General features: G+C 43.4%; 1 protein-coding gene across 2 annotated transcripts in view; it reads right to left on the bottom strand.

Moving 5' to 3' along the window:
- Positions 1–195: 195 nt before the first annotated feature.
- Positions 196–13,642, bottom strand: part of maml1 (mastermind-like transcriptional coactivator 1) — a 22,261-nt gene continuing 8,814 nt past the window's right edge. For both annotated transcript variants that reach the window (XM_068707074.1, XM_068707075.1), the window contains 4 exons: positions 11,026–12,339; positions 6,879–7,124; positions 5,419–5,548; positions 196–3,777 (listed from right to left, as the gene is read on the bottom strand). In XM_068707074.1, the coding sequence (XP_068563175.1) occupies positions 2,762–3,777; positions 5,419–5,548; positions 6,879–7,124; positions 11,026–12,339 (2,706 nt within the window). In that variant the 3' untranslated portion in view covers positions 196–2,761. The remainder of the gene's footprint in view (positions 3,778–5,418; positions 5,549–6,878; positions 7,125–11,025; positions 12,340–13,642) is intronic.

The raw sequence follows: 13,642 nt of genomic DNA, 5'->3' as shown, positions 1-13,642 counted from the left end.
CCTCAGTAGACTATCCGAGTACTTCTTTAAGTACCGCATATGGCATAAACGTTTGCAGTACTGGAGAGGTAAAACTACACAGAATGTGTCCTAACCATCGTTAAATACACAGAATGTGAGCTGATGTTGGATCAGTTGTAGATTATTAATCATAAAATCAACAGAAACAAAAAAGACGGACAACAGACGTGTTTCTAAAGAACTATATTTACATAATACTCTTGTTTTACAGAGAACCATATCAAAAGTATAAAATACTTACAAAAACGCTGCAATATATAAAAATAACATCTATCTTCTCCAGATCATTAGGAAAGGCATACATACAAAAAATATATTTATAATACATTTACACAGTTGAACCCAGAAAACCCCGGGAGGCCGAGCGACGCTGGAAGATTCGGACAGGAGATCGGCAGCCATTTTGGATTTTTGAACACGTGAAACCAGCTGTCGGTTTATCAATAATAACTTTACAAATAAAATACACAACATGTCTGTAAAACACAAACGACTCTTTGAAGAAGTCAAAAACAGTACAGTAGATAGAACGACCGGGTCACAGTTCCACCTTAACAGAACAGCTGGGCCCGGTCACACAGATCCGCCTTAAAAAAAAGATCTTAGACTCCGACGGGAGGTCAGAAAAAAAAAAAAGATCGGACGGCAGACGAGGAATCGAACGACCGACTGCATTTATAGAATTATAACCACGAGGACAAAACTTTAAACCGCGTCCGTGTTCAGCGTTTAACTCATCGTCCGCCGCCGAACACGACAGGAAGTCGTTTAAAGTCCGCTCTCCTATCTGACGACATTTTGAATTTGGGAAACAAAACAGAAAGCAGAAATGTTTTTCTTCATTGAGCCACTCTGAGAATAATATTCATATTTGGTAAATATGACAGATTTTCTTGAACATGTTTTCACACATGTATCGTATGAATGTATGATGAACTAAAACGGTCGACGGGAGGAAGTAGAGTCACAAGAACGTCTTGAAATATGGAAGAAACAACTGGAAACGTCAAACGTGACCAGATGTGCAGCTCAGTGGAGATTTAATGCTTCATCTGGTTCTCTCACTCACACACACACACACACACACACACACACACACACACACACACACACACACACACACACACACACACACACACACACACACACACACACACACACGGAACATTTGAATGTTTTTGCACGTTTTACTGAAACTACTTTCATTTAGGATGTAAACAAAGTATTGAATGTCTGGTGAGTGAAAACAAGACTTATTGAAGTTTATTCAGAACATAAAATGCACTGAAGACTTTCCCTAAACACATCATGCTGGTTTGTTGTAGATATTTAAATAATATTTCCCTAGAGTATGAAAATGAACTTGTTTGAATTTGGCTCAGTCATCACGTCTGTGTTTCACAACAACTTCTGTAACCATATCACCACAATAAGAGAACATAAAGTGAGGTTTTCTCTCTAAGAAGTTAAAAGCGAAACGAAAAACGTGACGATAGTTTTAGTAGTGGATAACTCAACTCATCACGAGAACGTCTTCAGTTATCAACGTACAATACTCGTGTTTTACCGAGTAGAGCCTGAACGCATCAGAACGCAACTCAATGCAACCTCCGTTAACGTTAGCCGAGCAGAACTGCGCTGCTAACGGCTAACCGCTAACGTTAACTAGCTCTCCTCTTGTCGATGTCGACACAGATTCATAACTTTATAAAGGAAACCTTTCTACCGGGAGTCACGTTTTCAGAGATTTGGCATCGACTTGATACAGAAATCTTAAAAACACAACCTGATGTTTCGGAAAGTAGTCGGAGTATTTGAGAAGTACTTCGTAGTAAACGTTAGTAAAACGAGCAAAAGCACCGCTATGTTCCCTTTAAGACGAGCTGCTCACTTAAAGCTAATGTGTGTTTTAAAGAGTGAGTTCACTTCATCTCCACTGGAAAACTAAAACTTTTCCAAGGATCTGTAACGCTGGCGGCCTGTAGGTGGCGCTGTGTGTGTGTGTGTGTGTGTGTGTGTGTGTGTGTGTGTGTGTGTGTGTGTGTGTGGGGTGGGGGGGTACAGTGGTTCATCACTGAGCCACAGCTTCAGTAGTCTTAATATTAATATTAATACGACTCCTCCGTTGATGAACACAGCAGAGTAACAGGAAGTAAAGCGACATCAGACGAGTCGCCTCTTCAACAGGTTTACACACCAGGTGGAATAATACAAGAAACAGTTCTTCTGTTAAAACGCTTTAACATTAATGGATGAACTTCCTGTTCACCTTTAGATGCAGAATGTACCTCAACGGTACTTTTCTACTACGTGTGCAATTCTGCAGAGAACAACTCGTCCTTAAATTGTCATATTGTGAATGAAGCCGTTTCTCCTCAGAACAAAGAGGATGAAACCGGTTTCATTCGTGAACCAGTGAGTGACCGGTTTTTAAACCTCCGGTCTGCTGAACTCATCCACTGTTCTTTAACCGACAACCGTCACTACTTTACCTGCCACATGTTGGTTTTTTAGAGCTCAGACTTTGTTAGCCAGGTGGCTAACGCTAACGCTCCGACCTCCCGTCTGGGTCGTTGTCATCACAACAGTGTTGAAACCTTTTTATTTCTCCAACATGGCCGCAGAACGTCCTTCAGGGACTCGCATTCCAAGGTGCAGCCTCTGGGCCGGTCTCAGCAGGGTGTCCAGGTGCAGACAGGTGGGCAGACAGGGGTGCAGACAGGTGTGCGGGTGGGCGGGACTAGTGGTGGCTGGCGAGCAGTTCGTCCAGGTCGGCCATCCACTCCTGTGTGCTCTGACCCTTCAGCAGAGAGTCCACCAGCTCGCTCTCTCCGGCGAAGCTCCCCGACGCCACGTTGTACCCGAAGGACACCTGCTGCTGCTGACTGGGGGTCCGGCTCACCTGGTAACCTTGGTTACACTGCAGGCCCTGGCGGCCGTTGCCCTGCGGCGGTCCGAACGCCGCCAGGTCGGGTAAGACGGCCTGGTTCTGACCGGCCTGAGGAGTCTGCTGCTGCTGCTGCTGAGCGAGGCTCTGAGGGTTGGGCGGCGCCCTCTGCTGGGCGGCGGCCGCCATGTTTGTCTGCATCATCTGGTTCAGGCCTCCCATTGGACGGCCGTTGGGGTTGGCGCCGAAGGACGCAGCGCCCGGCGGCATCTTGGAGAGGCGAGACTGCTGCATGTGGAAGGCGTTGGGCGGGTTGCCGAAGGCGTTGGAGGGCAGACCGGCGTTGCTGGAGGGTGGCTGGTTGGCCAGCTGCTGCTGCCAGGCGGCGGCGCTCTGGATGCCGCCGGGCATTGTGGGTCCCATACTGTTCTGCATGGAGCCTGGCATGCGGGCGGCTGCGGCAGCAGCGGCGGCGGCGGCGACCAGCTGCTGCTGCTGCTTCAACATGGCGGCGTTGGGCTGAGACTTCAGGTGCTGCTGCTGCTGAGCCAGAAGGTTCTGTCTGTAGGCGGCGCTCATGGCGCCCAGAGGCTGGCGCGGGTGAGACGGGTGGGACGACGGGTGAGACGGGTGGGACGACGGGTGAAGGTTCATGTTGTTGTAGAGCACCTGCTGCACGTCCACGTTGGCCCCGCCCCCTCCACCGCAGGACGACAGGCCGATGTCGCCCTGACTGCCCGTCGGAGGCGGAGCTACACCACCTGTCGGCATGCTCATACCCAGCATGCTTTGGTTCTGGGGGAACATGCGCTGGGGGCCGGGGGCGGGGCCTCCCATGGAGCCGACGCTGCCCATTGGCTGAGAGGAAGCTGTGAAGGAGAAAGAGTTTATTTAATTTATTCATGTGAAGTAGAAGAAGCTTATTATTTTGACTTGTGATGAATCAATTATTTAATTTGTCTATGAAATAATTCCATCTTAAGTTTCTTCAAAAACTTCATTTTTAATGTCTTATATTCAGTTTATTACACATTAAACAAAGATAATCCGTCTGTCAATCAACTAATCAATTAACTCACAGAATAACCTAGATGACCTCATAATGACCTCATAATGACCTATCATATAACAGGAGGATTTAGACTCCCACTCTTCCTCTTAGTGCTTCACAAAGTGTTCACGTTGACAATCATCCAGCAGTGGAAGCTGTCAATGATTCTTTTAACCACTTGATCTTTAGAAGAGTTTAATGCAGCAGCTCTTTAGTTTAACATTGCGTTGAGTTCATTCACATCTTTGAGCTCAACAGAGTGGTGAACATGACGTTCAGCTGCTGTTATTTATTTAACTTCCAAATCAGCGGTGAGCTTCATTTACAAACAGACAGAGGAGCGTTTGTTCTGAACGTCACCGGTATTCTAATGAAGGTCCAAAAACAAACAAACAAACTTCTTCTTCTTCTGTTAAATTTAAATGATGTTCACCAAACAGCAGCTCGTTCTGTGGCCGTCTGTCTATTTATAAAATAAACTATATTTATTATTCCTTTAATAATAAATTAAACTTGTGCTTTAAAACAACCTAAATCAAATTAAATAGTTTTATTAAGCTAAGCTGATGGGGGGAGAGCGGATCACCTTACATGTATGTGACGATAGATTTAAAGCTTTTATGATTTAAAATAAATAAAAACCCATTATCTTTCAAATCTCAAATGTAACGCAGTCAATTAAAATTCTTTTTATTTCCACAGGGAAACAGATTTATTAATTTGATAGCTTCACAGTTAAGTTTCAGGTTTTTGATTAGTTTGTAAAACATACATTTTTACTTAATTTAAGTTCCATAGAAAATATTGTTAATCTTTAATGTTCATTTTAAAACATGCGTCTCAAAAGGAGGATCTTTATATTTAAAAGGTAATTAAATATTAAAACTTCTGGACATGAACATTAGAATCACGTCGAGTCCAATTAAATGTCGTATAGTTCCAAAACTAAACAAATCACAACAGTTAATATTGTACGTTTATACGTTTGCTTCGTATTCATTTGTTGGATATTTCTATTCCGTTTGTTCCGTTTCTATTCTTTAAAGATCTTGCTGTGTGTTGATCACTGAGCAGAACGGACTTCAAAAAAGATTTCAGGTTCCTTAATTCTCCGGTGATTTTGATTTGTTTAATTAATTTATAGAAAAATAAAGTAATAAAAGTAGGCTGTTTAAAACTTAACCCTCTGAACCCCAAAACAACGTTTATCAGCCAGAAACCGTCAGATTTTCATCTTGCCGATGATCCTTGAACACATCATGTGTGAAAAAGCAGCTGAATCGAAGCTTCAAATTGTTGTTTTTCATCAAAATCATTTTATTCCGCATGTTTAGAATCTCTCTAGTAAAACGTTCACTTTAACCAGATTGTGTTTAAAACATTAAACTATGAACTCCTCAGTGAAACGTCATGATTGATTCATCTGAGACCAACAGTCATGTGACCACTGCTGTCCTACCTGTAAACTGGTTGACTGGCGGCTGTGGGAACGGGTTCTGATTGGCCGGTTGACCCGGCTGGTCCTGGTACTGTGGGGGAGGTCGAGTCAGGTGTCTCTGCAGCTGCTGGTCCTGCTGCCGCTGCTTCTCCTAAAACAGAGAGACGGACAACCCATCAGACACTTCATCTAGAAAACAAGAGTCTCTGACCCTCTGGCTGCTTCACATCACAGCAGCTCCCTCTAGTGGTTAAAGTGAGTGTTTACAGGGAAAGTGTTCCTCTTCCTCTCAACTGCACATTTGAACATCAAACATGACATGAATAAAAAACAAATAATGGACTCAAGACCGACTGTCGTCATCCTTCATCTACTGATTAATTCTTCTTCTTCTTCGTAACAATGAGCTAAACTCTTCTTCTTCTTGTGTAACAATGAGCTAAACTCTTCTTCTTGTGTAACAATAAGCTAAACTCTTCTTCTTCGTAACAATGAGCTAAACTCTTCTTCTTGTGAAACAATGAGATAAACTCTTTTTCGTAACAATGAGCTAAACTCTTCTTGTGAGACAATGAGCTAAACTCTTCTTCTTCGTAACAATGAGCTAAACTCTTCTTAGTAACAATGAGCTAAACTCTTCTTCTTGAGTAACAATGAGCTAAACTCTTGTTCGTAACAATGAGATAAACTCTTCTTCGTAACAATGAGCTAAACTCTTCTTCTTGAGTGAGATAAACTCTTCTTCGTAACAATGAGATAAACTCTTCTTCTTCTTGTGAAACAATGAGCTAAACTCTTCGTAACAATGAGCTAAACTCTTCTTCTTGTGTAACAATGAGCTAAACTCTTCTTAGTAACAATGAGCTAAACTCTTCTTCTTGAGTAACAATGAGCTAAACTCTTCTTCGTAACAATGAGCTAAACTCTTCTTCGTAACAATGAGCTAAACTCTTCTTCTTCGTAACAATGAGATAAACTCTTCTTCTTGGTAACAATGAGCTAAACTCTTCGTAACAATGAGCTAAACTCTTCTTGTGTAACAATGAGCTAAACTCTTCTTCGTAACAATGAGCTTAACTCTTCTTCTTGTGTAACAATGAGATAAACTCTTCTTCTTCGTAACAATGAGCTAAATTCTTCTTGTGTAACAATGAGATAAACTCTTCTTCTTCGTAACAATGAGCTAAATTCTTCTTGTGTAACAATGAGATAAACTCTTCTTATTGTGAAACAATGAGACAAACTCTTCTTCTTGTGTAACAATGAGATAAACTCTTCTTCTTGTGTAACAATGAGATAAACTCTTCTTCTTGTGTAACAATGAGATAAACTCTTCTTCTTCTTGTGAAACAATGAGACAAACTCTTCTTCTTGTGTAACAATGAGATAAACTCTTCTTCTTCTTGTGTAACAATGATATAAACTCTTCTTCTTCTTTTGTAACAATAAGATAAACTCTTCTTTTTGTCTAACACGTTTACCTGTTCAGCCATCAGCTGCTGTCTCTGCATGTACTGCTGTTTCTGCTGCTCCAGGATCTGCTGTTGATGCTGTTGTTGTTGTTGTTGTTGTTGTTTCAGCGCCGCCGCCACTGCCGCCTGGCTGCTCAGGTACGCTGCGTTACCATGGTTACCCGACATGGCGTTGGGCCCCGGCTGGGTCGTCATGACGTTGTTTACAGGCGCCGATGCCGGACCGTGAGGAGGAGCAGGGTACGAGTTCTGGTCCTGATAGAAACAAATTATTGTTATTAGTTATTATAAGTCATTATGTATTTAACTTTTTTTATTTATATATATTTAATATTTTATTTTATATATTTTTGTATAATATTTTATTTTATATTTTATAATATTTTATTTTATATTTTATAATATTTTATTATTTTGTATTTTATTATATTTTATATTTTATTTCACTTCATTTTAATATTTTTTTCTTGGTCAAAGATATACGTGTTCATGCTCGGACCAACATTCAAAGAAAATCTTTATTCCGTTTAATTTGAATGTGTTGATTTCCTGTTTTGTTTTTAATAAATATTATATAGATTATAAATATTAAAAAATTAAAATAAAAGTGGAAAAAAGAAATCCAAAACCTAAATCTGCTTCTTGTTACTTCTTTTAAAGTTTTTATTATAAGTCTAAAAACATACATTCATTCTTACAACTATATGTAAATAACTGAAAAATATATTTTCCATATTTTTAAAAAGGTTTTCCAAAAAAATTTAACTACATTTATTTCACTGAATCTTATTTAAATTACTCTGTTTTCTGCTGTTTTTATTGTTTATTAAATGTTTCACTATTAAGCTGTTTTTTAAGTGTGTAAAATGACATTTTATGAATCAAAAATATTTATTTTATAATGTAAAAAAAAAGTTACATTTTAACACAGAAAGATGAGAAACTAGATGATGTAATGATGAAAAAAATGGATGAATAAATTCAATGAGGATGTGAGTAAAGCTCCCTCTGAACTGCAGTACAGTAGAAGTATACAGCAGCATAACATGGTAGGACTTTACTGAGTGAAAGTTTTAAGTTTAGTTCAGCAGGAACAGAGCGTCCCGTCTGCAGACAAGAAATTACGACCAGCAGCTATATTTAAATACAGAGAATATGAAAGGCTGCTTTGTCACTGACCCCCCCACCTCCCCGTGTGAGCCTTAGCAACCAGCTGCCACACACACACACACACACACACACACACACACACACACACACACACACACACACACACACACACACACACACACACACACACACACACACACACACACACACACACACACACACACACACACACACTAAAGCGTGGGGCCCAGACCGGTCTGAAGCAGCTGAACAAAAGGCCTCCCTGCTGCAGACTGCTCTGCTCCGGGTCTTCATCTGAAACCAGTAGGACTGGTTCCAGACCGGTATGACGTCGTGACCGTCATCCATGCCGGACAGCGAACCACAACCTGTGTACAGCAGCTTCCACCTCACTCCATATTTATTCAAATCAACAGCCACCGAGTGGAATATAGTGAGACTGAAGAGCTGGTTTATCAACTGCTATAAAACACTAAAGAAGAAGAAGAAGAAGAAGCTGCTGCACCACAATCAGGCAGCAAGTCAAAGCTTCATGTGTTAAAGCTGCATTCTCTCTAGTGTCCACCAGGGGGCGACTCCTCTGGTTGTATAGAAGTCTAGTCTAAAATGACTCTACTTCTCTCTTGATTTATTCCCTCAGTAAACATTGTAAACATGAGTTTATGGTCTCAATCTCTAGTTTACAGTCTTCTTCAATACAGCATGATGTTCATTTAGTACATTATGCTCCATTTAGAGTCAAACAGACCATAAAGCAGGGGATGATTTAGGGGCGGGGCTACATGGTGATTGACAGGTCGACACCAGAGACACAAGTTGGATTGAGCGCCATGACACCTTCAGCACGTTGCTTCTGGAGGCTACTCTTTTATTTGCCAGAACGCGTCTTGATGACAAATTGCAAATCAGCCGGTTTGCGATAAAATCAAACTGGTTTAAAAAAATAAAATAAAAATCACACACTGGACTGGAAAACACGGATATCCACTAAACTCAAACATCCAAAGCTAATCCAAATTATGACTGAGGCTACATCCACTCTGCTACGTTTCTATTTTGAAATGCATATCCTTTGCTACGTTCACACGGAGCGTCCACACTGTCCGTTTAAAAATGCTACCGAAAGACGTTCACAAAGAAACCGTAAAGGAACAAAAGCATGAATGCAACAGAGACTTCAGCCACCGGCAGACTGAGAGAACAGACAACGAAAGACCAAATGAATTGACCCATAATCTAGAGAGCTTTGATTGGTGAGTGTTCATTTTAAAGTACATTTGATGTGTGAGAGAGATTCAGAGCAACACTGCAGCCTCGTAACTAAGTCTGACAAATAAACCCGAGCACAAGTGATAAGCTGAGCTCTATGGAGAAAGCCAGTTTCTTCCAGCTCTGACCAGCAGTCAAAGACAACAGACTGGAGTCATTAAAACCCTCATAGACCCCACCCCCATGAGTCTGAATCTACTGAATCTAAAGCTAAACGTCCTTCTTCTTTTCGGTGCAGAGAGTTTTGTAAGAAGCCGTCGCTGTGTCGACACTGAACCAGCCAGCAGGAGACTGTGCTGCAGTAACAGACTCTCATTGTTCAGACTCCCATCATGCATCAGTCCACCACAGCTGCGTGGGAGTGTGGAACTGGGTTTATTTGTTAGATACCTTCTGAAGGTCCATGATAGAGATTTAATATCAACTCTCTGAACCCCCAAAAACCTGCTGGAAGAGCATGTTTTCTTTACACCACCGCCTAAACTACACTGCTTATCCAAGCTACAAGCTGTAAAAACTGTCGTAATAGTCAGATTCTTTACCTTTTTTGGACGGTCCTTGAACACATCACGTGTGACGAACGTTTTAGTCAGAAAACAGCAACCGAAACAAAGCTTCAAATGGATGTTTTTCATCAAAAACATTGTATTCTTCATGTTCTCACTATAAACCTTTCCTCTAGTAAAACGTTCACTTTAACCAGATTGTGTTAAAAACATGAAACTATGACGTCATGATCGATTCATCTGAGACCAACAGTCATGTGACCAGAAATCAGAGAAACTATGACTGAACTTCAGGAAGTGGAGAGAGAAGAGAGGAGAAGAGAGGAGGAGAGGAGAGGAGAGAGGAGAGAGGAGAGGAGAAGGATATAATAATGTAAAGTTTTATATATATATATATATATATATATATATATATATATATATAGTGGAGAGAACTTCTAGTTCTCTCCACTTCTAGTCACCATGGTTCTGTTTGAAGAGGTATGAAGGCCTGTCTGTGTGTGTGTGTGTGTGTGTGTGTGTGTGTGTGTGTGTGTGTGTGTGTGTGTGTGTGTGTGTGTGTGTGTGTGTGTGTCTGAGTGTGGGGGGGTAGTTCAGGAATGTGCTGTCGGCCTGGTTATGAAAGCCAAACAGCAACACTCTGATCGGTCCACACAGTTGCTGTTGTTGTAGCGTTGTGCCGTTAGCACAGATGCTAAAGTTAGCTTCTTCTGCTGAGAAGGTCGAGTCCAGAACTCAACCTCCTGAAGTCACGTTCAGACTCCGGTCCACAGATCGGTGTTTCACTTCCTCATCGTTCCACCAGATAACGTGTTCCTGTTGTGTGTTATCAGACAGTGTGTTTAAAATGTCATGAAGCTCTCTCTTCATGCTGACTAAAGGATACCGAGTGGATTATCATCACCATTATTCAACCAACGTTTGGCACTTTAAATTCACTTCATACTGTAAAACTATTAGCAAAGAAATAATATAAAGGCAGAAAATGCCGTTTTTGACATTTTTCAATGTCCCAAAACCAAAGAATTAACAGATTAATCTAGAAAATAACCAGCAGATTAATGGATGATGAAACTAATCGCTGGTAAAATTAACTGTTAATTTCAGTGATGTTTCTCTGCAGTTATCGGGGTATTTGCATCATGTTTAATTGTGTTTCTTACCTGTGTGTGTGTGTGTGTGTGTGTGTGTGTGTGTGTGTGTGTGTGTGTGTGTGTGTGTGTGTGTGTGTGTGTGTGTGTGTTCCTTACCTGTGTGTGTGTTATGTGCTGCCGGAAGTTCATGCTGTTCTTCTGTTTGATCTGCTGCTGCTGTCGGAGCAGCGTCAGCAGCGCCGCTTTGTTCTGGCTCTGGGTGTTGGGGGGCCTCGGCGGTCCGGGTCCGGGTCCCGCCTCAAAGTGTGACAGAGGTTTGGTGTTGTTGTAGTTCAGCATGGCGGCCGTGACCTGGGCCCCCGGCCCCGCCGACGTCGGGTGACCCATCATGTTGGGGTACCCCGCCTTGGGGGGGCCTTTGTTGGGCTGACCGGGCATCAGCAGCTGCTTCTGGCTGTTTGGGTTGAAGTCCTGCGGGTACAAAGAGGGGCTCGTTTGCTTGTCCATACCAAACGCGGCCCCTAGTGGACTCTGGGAGGTGTTGGCCATCGGGGGCCAAGAAGGCGGCGGGTGGGCGTGGGGGGGCCCCTGGTTGTGGAACTTGGCCCCCCCAGGCTGTGGCTGTTTGTGCTGCATCTGGTGGCCGTGGAGGTGCTGCTGGGCTCTCTGCTGCTGGGCGGCCAGCTGCTGGAGCTGCTGGGCGGGGGAAAGGTCTTTGGGAACCGGAGGGCCACCCGGAGGGAGGAGGTGGTTGTTGGGGGGAGGCTGAAGCTGCCTGGGAGGAGGAGGAGGAGCCGGGGAGGAGGCGGAGGAGGAGGCGACGGGGGAGCGAGGAGGGGGCCCGGAGGAGGACCTGACGTGGGGGGACCCGGTCCGAGAGTCCTGCTCGAAAGCCACGGAGGACGGAGAGAACTCGGTCTTAACGTTGACTAAATCTGGAGGAAGCAGACCTCCTCCACCTCCAGCTCCTCCAGCACCACCCGGAGTCGGCACCAGAGAGTCTTTGCGGTCCTCCTCGAAGCCGTCGTTGAGAATGTCCTGGATGTCCTCGTAGGCCACGGAGCAGTTCAGCTCCTCCATCAGCTCCGTCCACTCCTGCTCGTTCAGGTTGAGGTCGGGGAACAGGCTGTTGTTGCCTCCTCCTCCTCCTCCTCCTCCTCCTCCTCCTCCACCCGACGGAGGCATGATGGGCAGGATGTCGTCGGGCTCCTGCTTCATCTCCTTACGATGGAAGTCCGAACCCGACTCCCTGCCGCCGCCGTCCGCCGACTCCCCGGCCGACCCGTGGGTCCCGTTAGAGTTCAGAGAGTCGCTGATGCCCAGCTTGGAGTCCAGCGGGGAGCCGTTGACGGCGCCGTTGTCCAGACAGGTCTTCTTGTTGGGGGGGAAGCCGTCGCCGAAGCCGTTGACCGGATCTCTGCCCAGCGGAGAACCGGCGTTCTCCAGCTTCCTCTTCACCGTCTCCTGCAGCTGGAGGAACAAACAGAGAGTTAAAAACAAAGAAAGTTAAATATTTAAAGCTTCTACTTAAGTTAAGACTTAAGTTTATTCTGCTAAATGACCAACTTCTTAGTTGTTTTTTAGACTCTGGTTAAGTCCCAAAACCACTTCAACAATCTGCAATCAACAAATATCACAGTTTTTAATTAGTTTGCAGATTGTTGTTGTTTATCGTTCAGTTTATGACCATAACTATTTCACAGGGACCTTCTCATAACTGTCCAAACCCCCAAAGATATTCAGTTCATAATCAAACAGAGAAACAGGCCTCAGGTGGCCTTTTGTAATAGATCTTATTGTAGCATTTTACTGATAATATGAGGCTATTGAATCAATGATCTGCCCAGAGACAACAGAAGAACTCTGGCACATTTACAGTGAGCTGGTAAATAAATAGATGAAAATGAATCTGAGCGGCTCAAACACGCGTTTGAGACGATTTATCTGATCTATTGATTTGTAAACGTTCCGGTTGAACGCGTCACAGTGTCTTTGTTTAGACATTTGCTTCATGAAATGAGGTTCTTTTGGGAGCTCCGAGTAACAAAGCCAGCTGTTGTGACAGAATTACTATTTCGGTGCGTTGCAGGGCGGGCTCTCCGGCTGCAGGGGGCGCTGCAGCCGAACGGGCTTATGAGTTATGAGAACGGCTTCTGAGCCGCTGCCGATAATAGAATCAGCTGCAGGCGAGCTTACATAACGCTGATAACAAAGAGCTTCTTTAGAGCAGTCAGCAGATCAGATCCGTTCCACACCGGATCTGATGGGAACATTCAGAGCAGCCTCCACATCAGCTGATCCTCACGCCGTTCACATGCACTAAATACTACGCTGGCTGACCTAAATACCCCCAAAAAAGGACAATATTCCTACCAAGATGTGAACATAGCTAATGAAGCGGAGTATTCCACTAGTATTTCCACCGACTACCGTTTACATCCACTAAATATTCCGCTGTTTGTCCTGAATTGGGTTCTTGAACACGTGTTTGAAGAACGCTTATGTCAGAAAAAGAAATTATGATATTTCATCAAAACATTGTATTCTTCATGTTCTCACTATAAACCTTTCCTCTAGTAAAACGTTCACTTTAACCAAATTGTGTTAAAAGCATTAAACTATGACGTCATGATTGATTCATCTGAGACCAACAGTCATGTGACCAGAAATCAGAGAAACTCTGACTGAACTTCAGGAAGTGAACACAGAGAGGAGAGGAGAGGAGAGGAGAGGTTGATATATAGATTCTATTGCCAATTTTTGTAAAACAAAT

Source organism: Cebidichthys violaceus, unplaced genomic scaffold (genome assembly GCF_023349555.1).
Source record: "Cebidichthys violaceus isolate CVI_PGR_0920_01 unplaced genomic scaffold, fCebVio1.0.p SCAF_129, whole genome shotgun sequence".
NCBI lineage: Eukaryota > Metazoa > Chordata > Actinopteri > Perciformes > Stichaeidae > Cebidichthys > Cebidichthys violaceus.
The sequence above is the reverse complement of the archived record's forward strand: the minus strand, read 5'-3'. Positions and strand labels throughout refer to the sequence as shown.